At 35.4% G+C, this 25,907-nt stretch overlaps 4 protein-coding genes and 1 pseudogene across 7 annotated transcripts; all 5 read left to right on the top strand.

Moving 5' to 3' along the window:
* Positions 1 to 1,294: 1,294 nt before the first annotated feature.
* On the top strand, positions 1,295 to 4,773 carry LOC131016843 (putative late blight resistance protein homolog R1B-14). The gene is made up of 2 exons (XM_057945614.1): positions 1,295 to 4,476; positions 4,624 to 4,773. The coding sequence occupies exon 1, from the start codon at positions 2,086 to 2,088 to the stop codon at positions 4,438 to 4,440; it is 2,355 nt and encodes a 784-aa protein (XP_057801597.1). The 5' UTR covers positions 1,295 to 2,085; the 3' UTR covers positions 4,441 to 4,476; positions 4,624 to 4,773.
* Positions 4,674 to 5,937, top strand: LOC131018151 (clavaminate synthase-like protein At3g21360; annotated as a pseudogene).
* Positions 5,938 to 9,679: 3,742 nt separating this feature from the next.
* LOC131018150 (inactive disease susceptibility protein LOV1-like) lies at positions 9,680 to 10,129 on the top strand. The gene has a single exon (XM_057946868.1). The coding sequence runs from the start codon at positions 9,680 to 9,682 to the stop codon at positions 10,127 to 10,129; it is 450 nt and encodes a 149-aa protein (XP_057802851.1).
* A 4,815-nt stretch (positions 10,130 to 14,944) lies between these two features.
* Positions 14,945 to 15,973, top strand: LOC131016927 (putative late blight resistance protein homolog R1A-10). The gene has a single exon (XM_057945731.1). The coding sequence runs from the start codon at positions 15,023 to 15,025 to the stop codon at positions 15,971 to 15,973; it is 951 nt and encodes a 316-aa protein (XP_057801714.1). The 5' UTR covers positions 14,945 to 15,022.
* Positions 15,308 to 23,544, top strand: LOC131016935 (putative late blight resistance protein homolog R1B-16). Of its 4 annotated transcripts, none has more exons than XM_057945744.1 (3): positions 15,331 to 16,914; positions 17,319 to 17,432; positions 23,007 to 23,544. In XM_057945744.1, the coding sequence occupies exons 1-2, from the start codon at positions 16,142 to 16,144 to the stop codon at positions 17,395 to 17,397; spliced, it is 852 nt and encodes a 283-aa protein (XP_057801727.1). In that variant the 5' UTR covers positions 15,331 to 16,141; the 3' UTR covers positions 17,398 to 17,432; positions 23,007 to 23,544. The 4 variants fall into 4 exon arrangements, 2 of the variants coding, with proteins under 2 accessions (XP_057801728.1, XP_057801727.1); XR_009099267.1 differs by lacking the exons at positions 15,331 to 16,914; positions 17,319 to 17,432 and adding exons at positions 22,291 to 22,434; positions 22,504 to 22,593; XM_057945745.1 differs by lacking the exon at positions 23,007 to 23,544 and having other exon boundaries at positions 15,308 to 16,914; positions 17,319 to 17,840.
* Positions 23,545 to 25,907: the final 2,363 nt, after the last annotated feature.

Here is a 25,907-nt window from a genome sequence, read left to right as displayed (position 1 = left end):
CTCATACAGCTTGTTGCCGTAATATTCTACCGTTTTTTGAATCTCCCGCAAGTTGACATTGTCGGAAGAGTCTGGCTCGATCTTGTGGTAGCTTGGATAAGCTACTCCTGCCTTGTTTTTTGGTTCCATCAATCGTGTGACTGATGGGCTTCGTCTCTGGTTCGTTCTATCGCCGTTCTGGTTGCGGCAAATCTCATGAGGTTCTCATGGTAGAATTGGATACTCGCAATAATATCGCGAATAAGCTCGATATCTCCTCCTCGTCGTAAGTTGGTAACGAGGGCTCGATTGTTCCAGTTGAGGTCGCCTAATAGACGACTGGTTTCTTCCTCCAGATGTTGGAGAGAATTCCTGTATCGTACACATCTCGGACACTCGTCCGGATCCATAATTTTAAGTGGAGTCTCCTCCCACATAGGTTAATTATAAAATAAATTAAATATAATATAATTCCTCTATAAAAACCCGCTCTGATACCATTTTGAACAAGGATCTTTTAAACTGTTTTTTGCTTAAAAGTACGTGGCATTGTCTCACAGTCCAGACCCAGATTACAAAGTAATCTATCAGGCACGAGGAAAGTTTCCAGCCGATATACCATTTAAGCCCAATCTTATACATGTTTTAGGTATAAATTGTCTTTAAGTCAAAAACCAAAAGTTTTAGGGGTCAAAGTACAAAGAATTTTATAATGGGGTTATTTTTGGATATTCCAAACTTTGGTCATGGGAGATTCTAGAAAAAATTGAAAGGTGATGTATTATGGGGCAAAATCTAAAGGTGGTGTTATAAACTAGAATTTGGTCATAGTTCATGTATTTAGGGGCAATAACCCCAATAAAAAAAGAAAACGTATCTGTCAATGAAAATTATAAAGTGGTTTGGGGCATGAATTTTCGTAGTAGATTCGACGTAAATTCTGTTGTTAATTGGCGAGAATGTGTGTCGTCGCTATTCTGTCGTTAATCCGTAGTAATTTTGAGACGGAATCGTTTTCCGTCACTAATTCCGTCGCAGTTTGACTGTTTTGTTGTAGTGCATCAAAATGATGCGTTAAATAAGTGAAATTTTGTAAATATTAAGTGTGAATGAGGTTTCAAATATAATTAAAGTACAATTTTCAAAAGAGGAAACAATATAATTTTTGTGAATGGAGAGAATGTTATTCTAAACTTCAATTATTAGGTGCAACTATGCCCAAGGATTTTCGCATCTACGATTTCTTAATATTTGTTTTTTTTTTTTTTGGGTTAAGACAGCTTATACAGATTATTTAAACTTACCTCAACAGCTATGTTTCTCGAATCCAGTAAACTAAGAAGTCAATGTCAAAATTAATTACTACAATTAAGTCATCCGTTAAACGCCAGCTATACAAGTTAATTTTCTATTATTAAAATTTATAGTTTTTTTAATCCTTAATCTTAGCTAGCTCATGTGGACTAATGATTTTATTAATTTCATGGAATCTATTGACCTTTCACCTTTCAAGAACTGACTTGTTCTTTGATAGATCTATTGTGGTGTCTATATAAATAATATGTACAAATTTTTTGATGGTGTAAAATTGTTGACAGTCGGTAGAATAATCTTAAAATAATATGGTTGTTGGGATGTCATAATTGTATCTTTTCAATACTACATTGTTAGATAGAATTGAATCATTACCAGTTTCTCTCTTCGATATCTTGTCTCTCTGCAATTGTTATTGTTCCTTCATATGATCTGCAAAATCTTGTAGCAAGAGCATAATTTATTTCTTCTCTTCTCATTCTGTCTTTGCAGTTGTTTCATCATTTTATCTTCATTTCATCTGCAAAATCTTGTGGTTAGAGCATAGTTTCTTTCCCTTCTCTTTGTTATTTTCTACCTTTGATTAACACAACCTTGTAGCTGAGAGTGTGTGAGGATGGCTTATTCTACTCTTGTTTCCCTTGAGCGCACCATTGATCAATTCCTCAATCACAATCAATTTTCCATTTCTCCTCCTGAAAAAAAACATATTATATCTCTAGATAAATATGTCCTTTCACTCGAGCTTTTCTTGAGGATTTTCCGGAGAAAGCCAAGAGTTTGGAAGCAAGAATGAGTAATGTAGCAATGGAGGCGGAAGATGTTATTGAATTGTATATGACGGAAAAAATCCACTACAATATTCGATATACCCACTGGGTTGCAGAACTAAGAAGAATCAAGTTTATATTCCAGTTGCGCAGAGTAAGAGATCAAATGGATTCAATCGCCGGAGAGGTGGTGCAGATCAAAAATAGCATCATTATCAAAGATGCACAACTTGATGGTTATGTTGGGGCTAGTTCATCCTCATCACAAGGTGCAGAAGCTGGAAAAACCAATATGGTTGGCTTGAAAGTTGATTTGATGGAAATAATGAGTAGGCTTTGTGGAGATTCGCGAGAACTCCAGATCCTCCCAATAACTGGTATGGGAGGTATTGGCAAGACCACTCTTGCTAGAAATTCTTATGATCATCCATTTTCCATGGTGCATTTTCAAATTCGTGTATGGGTCACAATATCACAAGATTATAGTGAACAGAGAATTCTATCAAACCTCCTAGATTCCTTGAAAGAATTCGACAGAGAAAGGGGTAATATATCCATGGCAGTAAAAGTGTACCAAATCCTAGTAGGTAGGAGGTTTCTGATTGTAATGGATGATATTTGGAGCGCCAAGGTATTGGATGATATAAGGAAGTTATTTCCCGACAACAACAATGGGAGTCGAATTTTGTTAACCACAAGGCTGGCAGATGTTGCTGCTTATGCCAACTCCTCTATGCCTTCCCATGAGTTGCATTTGATGGATTCAGATCAGAGCTGGAATCTACTACGAGAAAAGGTGTTCGGACGCCAAGATTCCGTTGCTCCTGAATTGGAGACTATCGGAAGGGAGATTGCAAGGAGTTGTGGAGGCTTGCCCCTTGCAGTGGTGGTGGTTGCAGGAATCCTATCTACGGTGAGTATGACTCGAACATTGTGGAAGGAAATTGCCAAAAATATAAAATCGTATATTCTTGCCACAACAGATGGACAGGTAGAAAAGATTTTATCTCTGAGTTACAACCATTTGCCTCATCATTTGAGGCCGTGTTTCTTATACATGGGAGGATTTCCAGAAGATCACGAGATCAAAGTCAAGAACCTGATAAGGTTATGGATAGCTGAAGGCTTTGTGAAACGGCCAGTTGCATCAAAAAGCTTTGAAGAAATTGCAGAAGAGTATCTAGAGGATCTTATCAGGAGAAGTATTATTATTGTTTCCAATAATAAGTCTAATGGCAAAACAAAAAATTGCAGGCTTCATGATCTGCTACGAGATTTGTGCACAAAGAAATCACAGGAAGAAAAGTTTCTTGTCCACGTGAAGGGAAGGAAGCTGCTGACAAGCATGAAAGATGAGCGCAGGATACGCATCTCTCAATCTGATGAAACTGAATCTTTCGCCAACGTTTTTAGCTCAACCATCCGTACTATATTGTATTTCAAGTATGAACTCGTCTCTTTTGGGAGTTTTAGATTGCTCAGGGTCCTTGATGTGTTGAGAGTCGGATTTCAGTCCCGTTTTCTACCTGATCAATTTTTCGAGCTATATCATTTGAGGTACCTTGCCTTCTGCTACGTGGGTCATATTCCTAGAGCAATATCAAACCTTCAGTGTCTTCAAACCTTAATCGTGAAAAATACTTTTGATTTGCCGCGTGAAATTTGGAATATGCCGCAGTTAAGACATCTCATTACTCTTGGTTATTGGTGTGAGTTAGATGAGCTCAGTATTGCCACTTTAGCTCTAGAAAATCTGCAAACACTTGGGACAGTGCGCAATCTCAAATGTTCTTTAAGTATCGTCAACATGATACCCAATCTTAAGAAACTGTCCCTCATTTGTTCTTGGGATTTCGAAGCCTTACTTTTACACAATCTGATGCATCTGCGTCGACTTGAAAACTTGAACTTGGTACTTGAAAGTTCGTATGAATATACTGGTGTCCCTAATCTTGTTCTTCCTAGCTCGCTGAAGAAGTTAGCCCTGATCGGTTGGGGTCGCAACGGCCATCACCTCAAGATTGTCTGCCCGTTGCCGAATCTTGAAGTGCTCAAACTGAGAAAATTCGATTTTAAGGAACAAGAGTGGACAGTTGGTGATCATGATTTCCCAAAGCTGCGATTTCTACTCATTGATGATTCAAATCTCAAGCAATGGAACACTGACGGCAGCCACTTTCCGTTGCTCGAACACCTACTGATTCATTATTGCCGACGTCTGAGGGAAATTCCAGATAGTATGGGAGAAATTCCGACACTGAAGTTGGTTGAGGTCAAGAGATGTGAGAAATCCCTAGCGGACTCTGTCAAATTAATACAAGAAGAGCAACAAAATTATGGAGATGATTTTTTTGAAGTTCGTTGTATTAACTGTTAGCCTATCAGAAATCTGCTTTCCCTCGATTTTTGACAGGTTAGAGATTTATTGAGTTTGTTGGGTGGTTTCCCTCTCAAGTTTGATGACTGATCTCTGAATTCTTTGACTCAGATTTCATTTTACAAGTATCTCATGTTTCCACTTTATATTTCTAACTCTATCTTCCTTTCCTATTGTATGAAGAATGCCCACGAGTTCAACGACATAGTCGAGGCCTTCGGGTGGGAGGACACATGGTACGTGGGGCCCGCCCCGCGCACGCATGTCTACAAGAGGGTCTGGACGGCCAACGAAGGTCCCCTGTCGGAGTTCATATACTACCACCAGGAGATGGTCTTGGTGAGTTTCATTGCACGAGTTCAATTAATGATTTAATGGATCTTTTTTGTTTAGGGTTTCACACTGGTTTTAATTTTAATCACATAAAAGAATTCCCAGAGAAGGTGATTCTCTTCTGTGAAGTACCTCTGCCGGAAGGAGGAGAAACTCCGATCGCGCCTAGCTTCCGTGTAACGGAGAGGATGTTGGAAGAGTACCCGGAGATGGTGGAGGAGATGGAGAGGAAAGGACTGAGATACACGTTCACGGCCCTAAGCAAAAACGATACTTCTTCCATGAGAGGTCGAGGTTGGGAAGATGCATTTGGGACTTCAGATTGCGTAGAAGCATAGAAGAGGTAAGCAATTTCGAGTTCTTTCTAGACATATTGTGGAGAGGGAGCGTTTACTTTGCATGATTGATCAGATGCAAAAAAACGTCGTCTATCAACACCTACAAATAGACTACACCTTCATTAGTGACAGACGATTTTCTAATAGATGATGCTTTTCGTCTGTCATCTATTAGCGATTTTCTTGTAGTGATGATTGAGTATTTTCATCCTAGAGAGTAGGATTACTCCAATCCCACCTTTGAAATGGGATATAAAAATCGAGTAAAAACTAGCTTAAATGATAGAAAAAATCAAGGGTGTTGGGATATCCCAAAATTTTAATCCATCGAAGTAAACAAAAGATTAGCCATACTATTTTTTATCTATATATCAAGGCTAATCCTCCAAAGTAAACGCCCTCTTAATCAATGGCGTGTGCAGGGGTAAGGCATTAGGAATGGAGATGGAATGGCTAGCAGAGGGTGGGGTGAAGACGATACTAGGTCCCAGACGAGGGAAGAAAAGGAAGGAGGATGTGGTTCAACACCGTCGTTGGAATGCACGGTAACGAGCTCAGCTCCGCCACCATGGCCGATGCAAGTGAAATACCGGACGAGGTGGTGAAACGATGCCAAGAGATCATCGAAGAAGAGAGCATCCAATTCAAGTGGCAAAAGGGCGACGTTTTGTTCCTCGATAACTTAGCTTTACTTCATGGTAGAAGGCCTTCCCTCCCACCAAGAAAGGTGTTGGTTGCTACATGCAAATAAACCATCAATATCAACACTGATTTCACAAAATAGTGAATTATGACCATTTTATCACAACAACTCGAGTATACATAATTCAAGGAAATATGCGTAGAAGCTATATGCTTGGTAAAAGGTGTTAGAACTTAGCACTATCGCATCAGAGTATGTATCAAACACTAGAGTTACTACATTGAGTAAAGCGAGAGTCTCTTCTCCTTCGAGCAATTGACAAAAATCAACAAGATAATCCGAGCTAATTGTTAAAATAGAACCATTACTTATATGTTTTCAAAGAACTATATGTTACGTAATTTGAAAATGATGACTATATGTTACACAATTTGAAAACGAGGACTATAGCTTCCATTTTTTAACACATCAAAATAAATTAAAATAAATATATGCAATAATTAAAATTGATATTATGAAAAGACAAAAAAAAGAAGGTAAAAAATAAAAGAAAAATGAAAAAGAGTAGAAAAATAGATTTATTGAAAAAAGATGAGAGATGAGATATTTTCTTTTAAAACTTTAAATCTTTAAATAAATATAAGTTTTACATTATAAATCAAATATTTATATAAAATATATAAGATATTTTATAATTAGTTGAATTTCATAATCTTAGAAAGAAATAAAACAAAAAATAAGAAGATAATGAAAAAGAAAATAAAAAGAAAAAAATATAGTTTATACAAAAACATGCAATTTTATTATAATTTTAAAATTGCCACTCAATTTTGAAATCAATTTGAAATCTTGGCTTTTTAATATAACTAGCATTTGCACTACATGCAATGCACGGAAAATGTTTTTTTTTTTTTTTATAAAATTGATACTAACTCAATTATCATATTTATAAATATAATTAAAAATAATAATTTTAACGGAATATATTTGAGTTGAATATTGAAAAAATAAAAAATAAGTTTTTTTTACAATAATAAAAGAAAAAAGATAAGAAATGTAAATACAAATTAAAATAAAAATGAGAGAATTAAGGAGAGAGAATTTTTAAAAAAATAAATATAATTTTTATATTTTAAATAAAATATTTATATAAATATATGTCAAATTAATTTTTTTTTATCATGATCTTTAATTTGATATGCATATTAAATATTTTACAAAGAAATAAAAAAAATAAAGAAAACGAAAATTAAAAGAAAATATATAATCGAACTGTGAATGGGCTGGCACGTTGATTCCCTATTGGGCTTGTAAATTATAATTGCTGGGCTTTGGTTAACAAAATAAAACAAGGGCCCGAAAAGGTAATAAATACATAATAAAAAAAATACCTTTGTTTGGTGAAGCTTATACCGAAAACAAACTCAAAAAAATTGAAAATATTTTCAGCTGGAGCAACTGAGCTGATTGTGCTTTTGATGTTGTTGGTCCTTGCTCAACACCTAAAGATCTTCTATCAAAGGAAAAACAGCCCATAATCCGGATTGGGGCTGCTTTAGGAGCGAATGGTTCCGCCGTGCAGATAAAGTGCTCGACGATTTGTGTCAGAGAAGCCCATCTACTGTGTTGTCCAAGAAGGTGATATTTCTGGAACTAAAGCTGACATAAGGCATGCCATAAATTGAGAATTTTGGTATGGAAAAAATATATATATATATATTAATTGATTTAAAAGATTCGTAGCTGCCCAAACACATTGAAATTGTCATCTATTGAAGTGGTGGAGTCGTTGCATTGGGACATTGTTGTGAACAAGTTGCAATCAGGTTTTTCCCTCCATACAAAATACACCTGATTAAAGTCACTTGAATTTTAGGCTTTTACTCCCTTAAGAATATTTTCTCTTAAGATTTTTAGATCCCTTAAGAAGTCTAAGAAACAATTAGTTGAGTGTAAGATTACACATACATATATCTTTCTTTTTATTTTCTAACTATTGATTGGTCTTGAATTTTCTAGCATTAGTGTTTATAAAGTGATAAATGCATGTATTGAGATATAAAATTTTTACACAAAATCTCGTGTCCACCCGGGGTATTAGTATCATTTCGATAACATGATAGCGTCATTTAGTGTTAGTGTCATTTCGAAATAGTGTTATTTATATAACATGATAGTGTCATTTGTAAAACAAAATAGTGTTAGTGTCATTTCAAAATATTGTTAGTGTTAGTATCATTTAGATTTAGTGTTAGTGTCATTTACACTCGAGTCTACGGTACACTCGGGTGTACAGGAGACTTCATCAATTTTTTATTGACTACCGAAATTAATAGTACAATATAGTAATTCATTCAATTGCAATATTTAATTTATATAAATTAGTTAAATTTCAATATATGGAACATTATTTATATACCAAGATTTTACTGTAGAGAAGCTATGAATTAATATATCCTATTTATGTGATTTTTTTTTAGACTACCTAGTTATGCTATTGAAGAAGTGTCCAAGAATCAAGACTATATTTTTTTGCAGAAGATTCCAAACAGTATAAAATTCATAGCGATAGGTACAACTAATTAGTACGATAATTATCCTATTGAACCAGCCAAAATGAAAGTCTCTCTAACAACCCGGCTGCTTTATATTATATGAGAACATTTCAAGACTGAGAAATAGAGATATATCGTCTCTCTAGAAATTTTCTATGCAATTATTTTATTAGTTTAATTGTGAATGGTGTACAATTTTTCTTTTGAATGGCATTAAATTGTTGAAAATAATATTCTTTAAATAATCTGGTTGTTGGGATGTCACCATCGTATTTGGATCTTTTCAATAATACATTTTGAAAATGGTGTTGTATTTGCAAAGGTTTGAAAATGGTGTTGTATTTACCATGTGTAATGGACGTATAGGCTGTACTAATTTAATTAAAAGTCATGGATTGCTTTCTAACAACTTTATGATGTTTCTCATAAATTCAAAAAGGATGGATTATTGTATCTAACTAATTTATTACTTTGTGGGGTAAGCATTTGTCGAATTCTTTAAATTGCATAAATTACAATATTAACGGTAGTTACAATAGTCGAAAAATAATAGGTTTGTTAAAATGTCATGCTTGCATTTTTTGTCAACAAATAAGTAAGCGATCAGCAATTGTTTATCTTTTTCTTATAGAAAATAACAAGTAGTCTCTCTAACAACCCTTCTGCTTTTTGGACACTATATTTACTCAGAGGAATGCAAGAAACCATCAAGCAAAACAGATTGCCATTTGTCTATTTTGATAATTATCAGTTTCTCTCTCTACAATTGTTATTGTTCCTTCTTAATTCATATATATAATCTGCAAAATCTTGTAGCAAGAGCATATATAGTTTATTTCTTCTCTTCTCATTCTCCCTTTGAAGTAGTTCCATCATTTTATCTTCAAAATCTTGTATTAAGAGGATAGTTTCTTTCTCCTCTTTCTCTCTCTCTCTATTCCTCCATTTCATCTGCAAATCTTATGGTTAGAGCATATTTTCTTCCCCTTCTCTTTGTTATTCTACCTTTTGTTAGCACAATCTTGTAGCTGAGAGTGTGTGTAAGTGTTGATATGTCTTGAAATCCGTTCTCCTCTCTGCTCGTGGACGTAGCCATTTTGGTGAACCAAGTAAATTTGTATCTTCTGTACGTTTTATATGTTCATTTATCGCTCTATAATCCTATTCTGTCACAACAGTAAGGATGGCTTATTGTACTCTTCTTTCACTTGAACGAACCATTGATCAATTCCTCAATCATAATCAATTTTCCGTCTCTCCTCACGAAAAAAAAACATATTATATCTCTCGATAAATATGCACTCCGAGCTTTTCTTGAGGATTTTCCCGAGAAAGCTAAGAATTTGGAAGCAAGAATGAGGAATGTAGCAATGGAGGCAGAAGATGTTATCGAATTGTATATGATGGAAAAAATCCACTACAATATTCGATATACCCACTGGATTGCAGAACTAAGAAGAATCACGTTTATATTCCAGTTGCGCAGAATAGAAAATCAAATGGATTCAATCGCCGGAGAGGTGGTGGAGATCAAAAATAGCATCATCACCATCAAAGATGCAGAACTTGATGACTCTGTTGGGACTAGTTCATCCTCATCTCAGGGTGCAGAAGCTGGCAAAATCGATATGGTTGGCTTGAACGAAGATTTTCTAGAAATAAAGGCTTGGCTTTGTGGAGATTCGCGACAACTCCAAATCCTCCCAATAACTGGTATGGGAGGAATTGGCAAGACGACTCTTGCTAGAAATGCTTATGATGATCCATTAATCATGGAGCATTTTCAGATTCGTGTTTGGGTCACTATAACACAATGTTAAAACATGTTATTATCATAATGCATAGAGAAAGATAAAGAGAAGCAAATGATTGTTATTGTATTCCTTGATGTGTTTCTTTAGATTACAATGCATCCTTTTATAGTGTAAGGATGAATCAAATGTCAAACTAAAATCCCTTAAAATCAAAAGCTAAGATTTTGTCTTTGAATTATTATTCATGATCTTTGAATAATAATCTTTGACTTATTCTTTTTCTTATTTTCAACACTCCCCCTCAAGTTGAGTGACGGGATTTCCGATACTCAACTTGGAAAGAACTTCTGAAAAACTTTTGAAGTCCACAGCCTTGGTTAAGATATCAGCGAGCTGATCTTCGGACCTCACAAATGGGAGCTCCACAATCTTTTCCTCAATCTTTTCCTTGATAAAGTGCCTATCCACTTCGACATGTTTAGTTCTATCATGTTGAACTGGGTTCTCGGATATGCTGATGGCAGCCTTGTTGTCGCAGTACATTTGACACGTCTTTGTTGAGTGAAGTCCTAATTCCATCAACAATCTTCTTAGCCAAAGGACTTCGGTTAACCCACTCTTGATCCCTCTGAATTCTGATTCTGCACTTGAGAGAGCAACCACCTTTTGTTTCTTGCTTCTCCATGAGACAAGATTTCCTCCAATAGATGCAAAGTATCCAGCTGTTGACTTTCTGTCATTCGGGTTTCCTGCCCAGTCAGCATCAGTGTATGCCTGTATCTCGAAATGTCCAGTCTTCCTGAGCAGTACTCCATAATCAAAGGTTCCTTTCAAGTATCTCACAATTCTGAGTGCTGCTTCCATATGGTCAGCTTGTGGTTGGTGCATAAACTGACTCACAACTCCAACAGCATATGCAATATCAGGCCGAGTATGGGAAAGATATATAAGTTTCCCTACCAAACGTTGATATTTTCCTCGATCCGCCAATTCAGCTCCCTTCACAATCTGTAGCCCATGATTGACAGCCATAGGCGTCTCAGCTGGCTTGCAATCTAGCATCCCAGTTTCTGCAAGAAGGTCAAGAGTATACTTCTTCTGATTTATAAAAATCCCTTTCCTCGATCTGAGTACTTCGATCCCGAGGAAGTACTTTAGTCTCCCAAGGTCCTTCATTTCGAACTCCTTGAAAAGATTTGCTTTCAACTTCTGGATTTCTTCTAAGTCATCCCCTGTTATGATCATGTCATCAACGTAAATGACTAAGCAAGAAATAAGATCACCTCGTTTCTTCAAGAATAAAGTGTGGTCTGAATTGCTTTGCTGGTACCCGAACTTCTTCATAGTTGTGGTGAATCTTCCAAACCAAGCTCTGGGAGACTGTTTGAGCCCATATAAAGTCTTTTTCAATCTGCATACCTTTCCTTCCTCGAACTCATCTGAAAAACCTTGGGGTGCATCCATGTATACCTCTCGTTCTTCTTCAAGCTCACCATGAAGGAAGGCATTTGTAACATCAAACTGATGAAGATCCCAGTCTTTATTAGCAGCAATTGAGAGGAGCACCCTGACAGTGTTCATCTTTGCCACAGGTGAGAAGGTCTCCTCATAGTCGATTCCATACATCTGTGTGTATCCTTTTGCGACCAATCGAGCTTTGTAACGCTCAATAGATCCATCTGGTCTTCTTTTGATTGTGAAAACCCATCTGCATCCCACAGTTTTCTTCCCTTTTGGCAACCGACACTTCTCCCATGTGTGATTCCGGTTTAGGGCTCCTATCTCTTTCTTCATAGCATTTCTCCAATGCTCGATCTTCAGGGCTTGCTCTGCTGTTTGTGGAATCTCCTCATCATATAAGGCCGCTTCATAGGCTGTGGCATTTTTGGACAAGTTTCCCTTGGCGATATTCCCAATTGAGTATCGCGAATTCCTCACAATTTTCTCTGGGGTATACCGTTTAGGAGGTACACCCCGATTACTCCTGGGTGGTAGCACATATCTCCCAGTATCTCCATCTACTGTATTATCCTCCTGTTCTTCTTCAATGACTTGAGAAATATTATCAGCAGAATCAGAAGCCACAATAGTAGGTTCAGAAGATCTTACCTCAGATATCAGTGGCGGAGAAGATATAGGCTCATGCAGCGGACTAGATTGTTCTGGAGTGGATGAAACATGCTCGGTGGCAAGGCTAACTTTTTCTGTTGGATCTGCTTCCGAGACTGGCATTGGTAACCAACTTAACAAGTCGATCTCACTCTCACTCTCCCCCTGACTGGTAAGGTGGTTATCGTAGAAATACTCAGTTTCAAGGAAATCACAGTTCATGGTGGTGATGATTTGACGGGTTTTGGAATTGTAACACCTATATCCTTTTTGATTAACTCCATAACCTACAAACACACACTTGACTGCACAAGGAGAGAGTTTGGTGCGTTCATGTTTAGGAATGTGAACGAAAACAGAGCACCCAAAGACCCGTGGTTGAAGTGTAAGGGCAAGAGGTATGGAGGCCAGAGTAGACAATTTCTGTAATGGTGTTTGAAGTTTAAGAGTCCTAGTAGGGAGACGGTTAATAAGGTAAGCCGAGGTTTTCACGGCCTCGGGCCAAAAAGAGGAGGGAACATGAGACTCAATCATCATAGAACGAGTCATTTCAAGTAAAATTCGGTTTTTTCTTTCGGCAACTCCGTTTTGTTCAGGAGTGTGGGGGCAAGTAGTTTGATGAATAATCCCTTTTGTTTGACAAAATATTTTCATTGAATTATTAACAAATTCCCCCCCATTATCAGTTCTAAGGGTTTGGATGTTTTTCTGAAACTGAGTTTGAACCATAGTATGGAAATGAGTAAATTTTTCAAAAACTTCAGATTTGTGTTTTAAAAAATATACCCATGTCATCCTAGTGCAATCATCAATAAATAACAGAAAATATTTAAAACCTTGTCCCCCTACCACGGGTGAAGGACCCCAAACATCAGAATGAACAAGAGAAAATATGGAGTTTACTTGTGTGTCATTAGGCTTAAAAGATTTTCGGTGGCTTTTAGCTAAAACACAAGTTTCACAAGATAAATTCTCATCATTTTTTATTAATTTAGGAAATAAAAGCTTAAGATACCCCATGGATGGATGCCCTAACCGACGGTGCCAAAGCCAGGCTTCCCGGTCAGCAGTTCCGTGAGCCAGCATCACCTTGCCTTGTTGAGCTATCTCATCCACATAGTACAATCCATCCCGCTCAGTGCCACGCCCAATAATCTCCCCCGTCCTGATATCCTGAAGCAAACAGAAGTGGGGATGCATTATCATGGTACAATTGAGTTCTTTTGTAACATGGCTAATAGATAAGAGTTTGTGTGAAAGAGACGGGACATAAAGACAATTTGAGAGACGTAAAGTAGGGGAAATTTCTATAGTTCCGGCTCCTTTAACACGAGTCAAATCACCATTTGCAGTCTGAACATGCGTACGATGTGATGTTGATGACTTAATAATATCAGTTTTATCAAAAGTCATTGTATCAGTGGCTCCATAATCAAAAATCCACCCTTTATCTCTATCCCTATTATTACCTGACATCTGGTACACAGCGGAAAAGTTTGAAGGCTTTTTAGGGTCAATATCATGATTATGCATTTTTTGGGGTTGGTTTTGCATAAAATGGGGTATACTATATAAATCCCTAAATTTCGAGGGACTAGGCTGCAAATGGGGGCTATTCTGATATTTAATAAGAGTAGGTGGGTCTTTTTGCATAACATGGGGTAATTTCTGCAATTCATTAGAATCAAGGGGTGGATTTTGTAATATCTCGGAACTTGGGGGGTTAGTTGGCATAAAATGGGGTCTTTTATGATAATAAGGAAAAGATGGAGGGTTTGGTGTGAAAACACCAAACCCTATACCTGCTTTTAATTCTCCCCAAACCACACCAGCCGCCTCCCCTTCACGCCCGCTGCCTCCATTCTGCCCAGCCGGAGACGACCGGTCCACGGCTGGTGCCGCCGCCCCCACGGTCAGCGGCGACTGATTTCCAGCCGCCGATATCTCCCTCGCGCCCCACGGTCCAGAGGCTGCCAGTCGGTCGACAGCCATGGCCGCCGCTCTTGCGGCCCACGCCGGTCGGTTCTCGGCCACTGCCGATCCAGTCGGTGTTGCTCCGATCTGTTCCGAATTTCCTCCACTTCGGTCCGCCATTTTCCCTTTCGCAACCTTGGAATTGTTTTCCCACCACTTTGGTGGGTTGCCTCTGCCGGCGGCGGTGTGTGGCGGTCGGACCTCAGGCCGCTGAGTAGGGCGGTGGGTGGCGGCGAGTCCGGCTCCGACCCCTCCCGATGATGAGGCGTCGATGTCGGCGCGGTTGGTTGCCGGCTGCAAGATTTGTAGTCGGGCGGCCTCCCATCTCACTCTTGAGAATGCCGACTCAGCTGAGGGATTTGGGTAAGTTCGATCCATTCTGTGGATTTGTTGAATTGATTCATTTGAATCTGTGTGGTTTATGGTTTCTTCGATCCATTCTGTGGATTTGTTGAATTGGTTCATTATGAAGAATTGGCTAGGAATGTTTTTGGTTTTTGGATTATGAACGATGATGATTCGTTTCTGAGTTCCTATGGTTGAACCTGCTCTGATACCATGTTAAAACATGTTATTATCATAATGCATAGAGAAAGATAAAGAGAAGCAAATGATTGTTATTGTATTCCTTGATGTGTTTCTTTAGATTACAATGCATCCTTTTATAGTGTAAGGATGAATCAAATGTCAAACTAAAATCCCTTAAAATCAAAAGCTAAGATTTTGTCTTTGAATTATTATTCATGATCTTTGAATAATAATCTTTGACTTATTCTTTTTCTTATTTTCAACACACAAGATTATAGTGAAGAAAGAATTCTTTCAAACATCTTCGATTCCTTGAAAGAATTCAACCGAGAAAGGGATGATAGATCCATGGCGGAGAAAGTGTACAAAATCCTAGTAGGCAGGAGATTTTTTATTGTGATGGATGATATGTGGAGCACCAAGGTACTGAATGATGTAAAGAAGTTGTTTCCTGACGACAACAATGGGAGTCGAATTCTGTTAACCACAAGGTTGGTAGATGTTGCTGCTTATGCCAACTCTTCCACGCCTTCCCATAAGATGCGTTTGATGGATCCGTGTCAGAGCTGGAATCTACTACGAGAGAAGGTGTTCGGACACCAAGATTCCGTCCCTCGTGAATTGGAGGCCATTGGAAGGGAGATTGCAAGAAGCTGCGGAGGATTGCCCCTTGCAACGATGGTGGTTGCAGGACTCCTATCCTCGGTGAGTAAAACTCCAACTTCATGGGAGGAAATTGCTAAAAATGTAAGATCATCTCTTGCCACAACAGATGGGCGGGTGCAAAAGATTCTATCCTTGAGTTACAACCATTTGCCTCATCATTTGGGGGCGTGTTTCTTACACATGGGAGGATTTCCAGAAGATCACGAGATCAAAGTTGAGAACCTGAAGAGGTTATGGATAGCTGAAGGCTTTGTGAAACCAGTTGCATCTAAAAGCTTTGAAGACAGAGCAGAAGAGTATCTGGAGGATCTTATTAGGAGAAGTCTTGTTATTGTTTCCAATAATAAATCTAATGGCAAAATAAAAAGTTGCAGGCTCCATGATCTGGTACGAGATTTGTGCATCAAGAAATCGCAGGAAGAGAAGTTTCTTGTGCACGTTAAGGGTAGGCGAGCGCTGGAGCTGATGAAAAGCATGAAAGATGAGCGCAGGATAAGTGTTTCTAGCTCTAAACTCGATTCTTTCGCTCACATTTTTAGCACAACCATCCGGACTATAATGTACTTCGAGTATAAACTTGAGTCTTTCGGGAGCTTTAGATTGCTCAGGGTCCTCGATGTGCTGAGAGTCTGATTTCTTCCGCGTTTGGTCCCTGATCAATTTTTTGAGCTGTTTCATTTGAGGTACATTGCTTTCTCCTATGACTATAAAATTCCTAGAGCAATCTCAAACCTTCAAAGCCTTCAAACCTTAATCATTCGGACCGGTGATGATAGAGTTTTGCCAGATGAAATTTGGAATATGCCGCAACTAAGGCATCTCATTATCCTCGGTTATTCTAGTTGTTACTTAACTCATCCCAATAGTGCTCCTTTTGCTCTAAACAATCTGCAAACACTAGGGAAAGTGAGAGATCTCGATTGTTCATTAAGTCTCCTCCACATGATTCCCAACCTTAGGAAGCTGTCCATCTCTTATTCGTGGGGATCGGGAGAATCACTCTTCCATAATCTTGTACATCTCCATCAACTTGAAAATTTGAAGCTGGAAAAGGAGAGCTATCGGTGTAAGTCTGGTGTCCACGATCTTCTGCTTCCAACTTCGCTGAAGAAGTTAGCCTTGATCGGTTGGGGTTTTCACGATCCTTACCTCAAAATTTCCGGTCCGTTGCCTAATCTTCAAGTGCTAAAACTGAGAAAATTCAACTTCGTGCAGCAAGAATGGGTTACTAGCGATACAGACTTCCCAAAGCTGAGATTTCTACTCATCGATCGATCGGATCTGAAGCAATGGAACAGCGAAGGCAGCCACTTCCCGTTGCTCGAGCACCTGCTGATTCATTCTTGCCGGAATCTCAGTGAAATCCCAGATAGTATGGGAGAAATACCGACGTTGAAGTTGATCGAGGTTAAGGACTGTGAGAATTCGGTGGCGGAATCCGTCAAACTAATTCAAGAAGAGCAGCAAAGTTACGGAGATGATGTGTTTCAAGTTCGTTGTATTGGTTGTAAGCCCACCCAAAAGCCGCTTCCGCCGCCACCACCGGCCATCAAAAGGCCGGTTTCAGCTCGATGGTAAGAGATTTACAAATATATAAATTATATCTGCTTTGGACTTTTTTTTACCTTATATCGAGCTTTTGCACTAATGCTCAACTCTCAATGGTCGACAATGTCGAGCATTAGTGCATTTTCTAAGAATGCTTGATTGCTCGGCTTATCGTGGTCGAGCACGTCCTGCATTAGTGCATTAATTTCCATTATTGCTAGACATGCTCAACTCGTATTGCTCGAGCAAAGTTTGTGATTCGAGCAATGCAGAACAACAAGATGAAGTTTCAAAAGGGTAGTTTTTATAATTTTCTTTTATGATGAATATTTTTTGTTTCTGATTTTTTGCGTAGGTAAAAGCTACCATCAACTCTATATGATTATATAAGGAAAAGTCAGCTGTAACTCTGCATCTTCTTGTTTTGTAGGAATATAAGTAAAGTTTACCATGTTACGGACTTGCCTCGATATAAGCGCTGGAGAAGAAAACTAAAGAAAATGAAGTAATTTCACTTTTTCGGATCAGAAGCATCGGTAGTAAGGTGAGTATGTATTTGTCATGCAAAAAGATTTGTGCTCATGTCAAATTATGACACTAATAAATAATTTAATTTAGTAAGCTACAAAAAAAATTATGTTTATCTATTAATAGAATGAAATCTGTAGTTCTAGCAGTTAGCTGATAGATTAAAAATTTGGGATTCAAGTTCACTGCATTTCTTGAATGATCAGCTTCTCAACCATGTTAGAGCTTTGCAAACAATGAAACAACATTTATGAGTGTATAGTAGTTGTTGCTAACCTTAATTATGCATACATAGTTGCGCATAATGTTGAGCACCCAACGAGGTGGACTCAAAACTTCCCTAGTTAGCTTGGGGATATTGTACGGGATGATATTGAGTAATAGTATTGATAGCTTTCTGTCTCAAAAAAAAAAAAAAAATTAAGAGAAATTATTTGTTAAGAATTTAATTCATTGTATGAAAGATTCTTATAGTGGATTCACGGTGCAATTTAATTATAAGTTGTATTGTGTAAATTATGCATTGTGTCCACATTTATTTTCCACACTGTATCTTTTGCTTTCATAAATAATTGTTCGAATATTTGTTCAAATAATTAGTCCAACATAGTATTTGTGGGAGCAAGAACTTTGAATTGGTATTAGAGTCAGGTTTCAAATAAACTCTAACATTTTTTTATTTTATTTTGCTGACTTGCCTTCTTCATTAAATTAATATTCTTTGTTTTTCAAAACTATATTTTATATATTTTGCAGCTTAACAAACTGGGTTATGGAATCGAACAAGAAGACTTGGTCAAATTGCTAAAATAGAAGGACGTGGTCTTAACAATGCCCTCAATATGGGACCCTTTCTCTACTATCAATACTTCGTGTGCGAAATGCAAATTTGGTGAAACTTCGTGTATTTTTCGGTCATTAGCCCATTAAAAAAAATCTATCTTCGACTTTATATTAATCATGAAAAGAATAGTTTTTCAAAAAAAAATTATATTAATTATTCCCTCCGTCCATGAAAAAAAAGTTAGTTGTTTATTAGGTGAGTAAGGAAAAAAGGTGAGTATCTGTCACGCGATATGCTACCAAAAAGATTTCTGGGCATCTTAAAATATGAAACTAATAAATAAGTCTACTTCTACAAAAAGAAAAAATTATATACTTTTGATTAATATTTAAATTTTCGAGCATTTCTTTCTCCAAAATATAATTTGGAAATAAATAATAAATTGATGAGAACCAGAAAAAAAAAAAGTGTTTGTTTGTTAGCTAAATCTACAGTTTATCGATTAGAGCATCCGCATTGGGATTACATGATAGTCTACATGATAGCTTACTTGATGAGGGGGGGGGACCACATTGTGTAAAGAGGCTGCATTGGGGTTACATGATAGCCTACATGATTTTTTTAGATTTGATTTTTATGCTTTTCACTTAAATTTAGGTTATAGTAATTTGGGTTGTGTGGATCCATGAAGGGTGTAGAGAGAGGAAGAAAGGAAGAAGTAAGGAAGATGAAGAAGGTGAAGGAAAAAAATGAGGAAGAAGAAGAAGAAGAAAAAGAGAAGAAAAAGAAGAGAAGAAAAAAAAAACGGTCAAAAATCCAGCAAATCGAGGCCATGATATTCAAAATTTGATTTTTTTTAAACACGATAGAACGTGTAGCCCTCGTGTAAGTGAGGGCTGCATCGGCTTACACGATAGCAGCCTTACACGAGTAGGCCACTATCGTGTAACCGATGCGGATGCTCTTAGCTATTAGATTAATGCTCCCTAACTTATTTTTCAGCTACTAGCAGTAAGAACGTGCGATGCACATTAAACACGTGTGTTTTTGTACTATGTAAATATAATTGATAGATATTATTATATAATTTTGAATATTTGTATTTTTTTTATTAATTTGATTTTTACTATGTAAATAAAATTCATAGATATTTTTATATAGTTTTGAATATTTGTATGAATTCATTTGACTATAGTTGTAATTTAAAAAAGGAATCAAAGCAACTATTAATGAATAAATTTAAATGCAATAAAGTAGTATTCATAATATACCTCTAAATAAAAATGGAAAAAATTCTACGATAAACATCCTAACTTATCTAAATACGGAGCAAGACGAATTTTAGATCTTCTCTTGTTTGATTTTGATGATTGGGGATGTCTTCTTCTTATTTTTGGTTTGCAACCGAATGTTGTTCAACGGCGAATCGTCGTCACTTGTAATCTCAATGTAGTCATCAAACTTTTTCTTGGCTACTCTTCTTTTTTTCTTTGGCGATTCTGTGGGCTGCAACTTCATCGTAGTTTTTTTCTTTCTAGACGAGTTTATCTTTTTTGATTTCTCGGGTGAATGTTTCTTTTCTTCCTCTTGAGTGGGCTCTTCTTCAATATCTCTAACATTGATGCTTTACATCAGTTGCGTCTTTTGGATTGCATTTGCTACAATATTGAGATTTCCCCGTTGATCGAATTTTATAGACTTGAGCATCACCATGAAGCGTATTTCTGTGTACACTTGTGTGCTTAATCTTCTATAGTATGGGGAGGTTGTTTTACCCTGTGAAAATGTCTAATTGTTATAATTATGTAATATCGAATTTTGTAATATGGATTATTTAAATTATAGTAAGTGTTTAAGTAATAAATCTTAATTTACCTCTTTGATTAAAGAAAGATCGATATTCATCCATAGAGCATCCTACATATACCTCTGCCGCTTGATCGAACAGTGTAACACGAGCATTGCAGTCGCCTTGTATAACATTTATTGTGATTCTGTATCTAGAAATATATGAAATGATAAAAATTATTATATGTTTGTTATTGTGTCATTAACTAATTTTAATTGGTAGTAGGTTTAAATTTGATAATTACCTGGGCGACGTCTCAAGAACTTCTTCATTGCATTTTTTGCATATTGCACTCTCATCAATTTTGGAGAAAGATGTGTTGCAATTTTTACAAGAATCATACAATATTGTTACTTTATTTTCAACTTTGTCAATAATTCCCGTAAACCAATACGAAACACCCTAATATATGACAAAAAATAATATATTATAGAAATAGTTGATTATGTACTTTTGAAATGCATCATTAATTTTTTTATACATCGTACCTCCAATAATAAATGTTAATTGTCTCTGAGATCTTTAAGAGTGACTTCCTTTGTTTGTTTTATTTTCTGTGTCATTGCTAATTTAGCAATTGCTAATGCATCATCATCAACATCAGAACACCTGTATATAATATTAAATGATATGTTAGATTTTTTTAAAGAAATATATAATATTTATTTTTTGATACGTACGATTGCATCACCAACATGCAAAGAGATTCAGCCGATGCAATCATACGTATCAAAAAATAAATAAATTATATATTTAAAAAAAATCTAACATATCATTTAATATTATATACAGGTGTTCTGATGTTGATGATGATGCATTAGCAATTGCTAAATTAGCAATGGCACAAAAAATAAAACAAACAAAGGAAGTCACTCTTAAAGATCTCAGAGACAATCAACATTTATTATTGGAGGTACGATATATAAAAAAATTAATGATGCATTTCAAAAGTACATAATCAACTATTTCTATAATATATTATTTTTTGTTATATATTAGGGTGTTTCGTATTGCTTTACGGGAATTATTGACAAAGTTGAAAATAAAGCAACAGTATGGTATGATTCTTGTAAAAATTGCAACACATCTTTCTCCAAAATTGATGAGAGTGCAATATGCAAAAAATGCAATGAAGAAGTTCTTGAGACGCGCCCAGGTAATTATCAAATTTAAACCTACTACCAATTAAAATTAGTTAATGACACAATAACAAACATATAATAATTTTATCATTTCATATATTTCTAGATACAGAATCACAATAAATGTTATACAAGGCGACTGCAATGCTCGTGTTACACTGTTCGATCAAGCGGCAGATGTATATGTAGGATGCTCTGTGGATGAATATCGATCTTTCTTCAATCAAAGAGGTAAATTAAGATTTCTTACTTAAACACTTACTATAATTTAAATAATTCATATTACAAAATTCGATATTACATAATTATAACAATTAAACATTTTCACACAGCCTCCACATACTATAGAGGATTAAGCACACAAGTGTACACAAAAATACGCTTCATGGTGATGCTCAAGTATATAAAATTCGATCAACAGAGAAATCTCAATATTGTAGCAAATGCAATCTAAAAGACGCAATCGATGTAAAGCATCAATGTTAGAGATATTGAAGAAGAGCCCACTTAAGAGGAAGAAAAGAATCATTCACCCGAGAAATCAAAAAAGATACACCCATCTAGAAAGAAAAAAACTACGATGGAGTTGCAGCCCACATAACCGCCAAAGAAAAAAAGAAGAGTAGCCAAGAAAAAGTTTGATGACTACATTGAGATTACAAGTGACGACGATTTTCCGTTGAACAACATTCGGTTGCAAACCCAAAATAAGAAGAAGACATCCCCGATCATCAAAATCAAACAAGAGAAGATCTAAAATTTGTCTTGCTCTGTATTTAGATAAGTTATGATGTTTATCGTAAAAAAAAATTTCATTTTTATTTAGAAGTATATTATGAATACTACTTTATTGCATTTAAATTTATTCATTAATAGTTGCATTGATTCCTTTTTTAAATTACAATTATAGTCAAATGAATTCATACAAATATTCAAAACTACATAAAAATATCTATGAATTTCATTTACATAGTAAAAATCAAGTTAATAAAAAAAATACAAATATGCAAAATTATATAATAATATCTATCAATTATATTTACATAGTACAAAAACCAACGTGTTTAAAGTGCATCGCCTGCTAGTATAATGAAATAACAGTTTGTAGTTTGAGGGCTTACCTACCTGACTGGAGAGCGACATATAGAGCCCTAGACGGTTGACGGCTAGAGGGCGAGACAGCAGATGGGAACGGCAGCGATTCGTAGCCGGCCGGAGGTGCGAACGGCGTCGACGTGAGCAGGTGCGCGCTGATTGATCAATATGTAGTTTCGCCAGAATTAGATTATAAACCAAAATCACAAACTTGAAGCTTGGTTGGCGGCGAGAGGGCGAGATAGCGGATGGGAACGGCAGCGATTCGTTGGCCGGCCGGAGGTGCGAACGGCGTCGACGTGAGCAGGTGCGCGCTGATTGATCAATACGTAGTTTCGCCAGAATTATTAGAATTCTAAACTAATGCTAATCTATTTGATGTATCCGATAACTAATGCAATAAGCTATTAAAGCTTTAGAGAGAGAGAGAATTCTAATGCAATTAGAATTCTAAACTAATGCTAATCTATTTGATGTATCCGATAACTAATGCAATAAGCTATTAAATTTATTTTATAAATATTATAATATAAAATATATGATAGGGGTAAAATAGCAATCCACAAGTTGTCCCATAAAATGCTTAGCCTCTTTATCTATTAGTATAGATTATTTTTTTGGCGCTAGTTAAATTTTCAGAGCTATTAACTTTTAGCAAATTGTATGGATGCTTTATTGGCTGACTTCTAGTTTTTTTTACTTTAATTTTTTCCCCATTAGCATGATCGAGCTGGATAGTCGATTCCTCAATTTAGAGATGGAGAGGGTGTTTGCAAAAATGCCTTTTGAGGTTTTGAATTATACCGCTTCATGAAAGGTAGACCGTTATCATTTTGTCGATGATACAAATGTTGTTGAGCTTCTAGACAAGACTGGATAAGAGGTGTTTGATAAAATGACTGCCTACAACGGCAAAAACAGAGGCTGAGCAGAAGGTGTTCGATCCAATGTCTGAACCATGCAATACCTGATGAAGTACTTGTTGGTCCACCAACGGGCAATATTTGTGTCAGTTCATTATTTCTATATTAATTTGTTTCTTTCCTTTCGTTAGTATGAGTCCTTATTGTCTAAGGTCTCTCTTTATTTGGAAATTAACTTCCTTAGGGTAATTATCAGTTTGCTAGTGGAGTGCTTAATCTCGTAATCTTTTGCTTTCTTATGAGGAATTGTTTCTCTTGTTTTTTCTTGGTTCATTTTCATTCACTAACTTGTAATAAAATGTTCATTTTGTGTAATGTAATATACTAATATTCAATCTTTCTCCCTAATTCACTGTTTTCTGCTGCACGTCCCAATTGTGTCACGATTCACACAACGTTTTGGAAGTCTGCCTCTTTATTATTTAAAAATATTAAATTTAAATACTAGCGAAGGGGTTTGGCAGAGTTTGGTGGGGTTAAACATTCTCACAAAGGATTATTATAGTTCATCACTTTACAGTACTAAGGGGGATTACTTTGAAGGGTTAGCTTAAAAATAAATGATAAAAGTTTTACTTATTATTAAGAAAAAAATATTTAATCTTAAGAAAAATATTACTATTTCATTTTATAAAAAGTTAATTCACATTTAAAAGTCTCATTTATGAAAAAAAAATTTATTTTCTCTAAAGAAAAGTCTTATTTGATTTTATAAAAAGTCTGATTCAAATTTAAATAAAAGTCTTGCTTGCGAATAAAAAGTCTTATCTTGCTCTTAAAGAAATTCTTATTTGATTTTATTAAAAATATTAGTTAGAATAAAATGTTTAAAGGTTTTATTTGCTCTTTAAAAGGGTCTTATTTGCTCTTAATAAATTCTTATTTTATTTTATGAAAATATTATTGAAATTCAAACAAAAGTTTCCTTTACAAATAAAAGTTTTAAAATCTTATTTTTCCATAAGAAAAGTCATATTTGATTTTATAAAAAAAAAATATTACATTCAAACAAAAGTCTCATTTACAAATAAAAAGTCTTAAAATCTTAGAGTCTTATTTATTAAAAAAAGAATTTCTCTAATAGTTATGATTTATCGTATAGTAAATATGATTTTTTCTAATCATAAATATGATTTTTCCTAATAGTTAATATGAATTTTTTTCGTCACAGTAAATATGACTCTTCATAATACCAAGCATATAAAATTATTTAATAGGAAATATAACTTTTTCTAATAGAAAATATGATTTTTGACAATAGTAAATACGACTTTTGATAATAGCAAACATATTTAATTTTTTAATAGGTAATATGAGTTTTTCTACTAGAAAACCGAGCCTAAAGTTTTTTTAGGTCTGTAACTTTGGATGTTTTACAAATATAGAATAATTTTTTTTGGGCTTGCAATTATAGGACAAATTTTCAAAAATTCGGAATAAATAGGACAAATTGAGCCCGAAAAATCAATTTGTCCTGCAATTGCAAGCCCGAAATTTTTTGTCCTACATTTACAAAATAACCAAAATTACAGGCCTAAAAAATGAGAGAGAAGATAGATTTTTTAAAAATTTTTAATCTTTAAATAAATATAACTTTTACAATTCAAATCAAATATGTACATAAAATATGTCAAATTAAAGCTCTTATTGTGATCTTTAATTTGATATGCATATTACATATTTTATAATTAGTCGAATTTTACAATTTTAGAAAGAAATAAAATAATTAAAAGATAAAAAAATAAAAAATATAATTTATAAATAAACCTTGAATTTTAATTTGATATATTTTATGTAAATATTTGATTTGAAATGTAAAAGTTATACTCCCTCCGTCCATGAAAGAACTTCCTAGGAGGGAGTGGCACGGGTTTTAATAAAATGTTGTATAGTGTATTGAGAGTGGAGAAAAAGTTGTAAAGTGTATTGGGAATTGTGAAAAAATATTAATAATTTATTGTGTTGTTTTAATTAATGTTATTTGAGTGGTGGGAATTGTCTTAAAAGGGGAGTATTTTTTAAGTGGTGGGGTATTGTCCCAAAATAGGAAAAAGTAGGAAGTTCTTTCGTGGACGTCCCGAAATAGAAAAATAGGAAGTTCTTTCGTGGACGGAGGGAGTATTTATTTAAAGATTAAAATTTTAAAAAAAATCTTTCTTCTCTCTTTTTTTTTTTTGGATCGTAACTTTGGTCATTTTACAAATGTAGGACAAAAAATTTTGGGCTTGCAATTGCAGAACAAATTGATTTTAAATTGATTTTTCGAACTCAATTTGTCCTATTTATGCTCAATTTTTGAAAATTTGTCCTACAATTGCAAGCCTGAAAAAACAGTCAAAGTTATGGGCCTAAAAAAACTTTGGGCTCTAGAAAACCGGTATATGGTCTTTGTATTTGATCTCTGGTCTGGCTCATTCTCTCCTTAGCCCATGAGCAAAAGCCCAGCTTAAGCCCATACCCAGGCACTGATTTATTTAAGAGGCAGCACCCTACTCTAGCCAAAACCTTTTAGTTATAGGAAATTTTAGCCATAAAAATAAAAATATGGAAATAATAGCATTTTTGACTGAAATACCCTTTTAGTGTGTAACAGTATAAAATACTCTATTACACACATTTTATAAGCGAAAAAGTGTGTAACAGTGTAAAATACACTGTTACACACTTTTTCGCAATCACACACTTTTACGTAATTACA

This window comes from Salvia miltiorrhiza, chromosome 3 (assembly GCF_028751815.1).
Source record: "Salvia miltiorrhiza cultivar Shanhuang (shh) chromosome 3, IMPLAD_Smil_shh, whole genome shotgun sequence".
Taxonomy (NCBI): Eukaryota; Viridiplantae; Streptophyta; class Magnoliopsida; order Lamiales; family Lamiaceae; genus Salvia; species Salvia miltiorrhiza.
The sequence above is the reverse complement of the archived record's forward strand: the minus strand, read 5'-3'. Positions and strand labels throughout refer to the sequence as shown.

Bases quoted from the DNA above. Each gene is read 5' to 3' on its own strand.
- LOC131016935 (XM_057945744.1), top strand. From the start codon at position 16,142: ATGCCGCAACTAAGGCATCTCATTATCCTCGGTTATTCTAGTTGTTAC. The intron at 16,915-17,318 runs GTAAGAGATTTA...CTTGTTTTGTAG, and splicing joins AGGCCGGTTTCAGCTCGATG to GAATATAAGTAAAGTTTACC.
- LOC131016843 (XM_057945614.1), top strand. From the start codon at position 2,086: ATGAGTAATGTAGCAATGGAGGCGGAAGATGTTATTGAATTGTATATG.
- LOC131016927 (XM_057945731.1), top strand. From the start codon at position 15,023: ATGGCGGAGAAAGTGTACAAAATCCTAGTAGGCAGGAGATTTTTTATT.
- LOC131018150 (XM_057946868.1), top strand. From the start codon at position 9,680: ATGGAGGCAGAAGATGTTATCGAATTGTATATGATGGAAAAAATCCAC.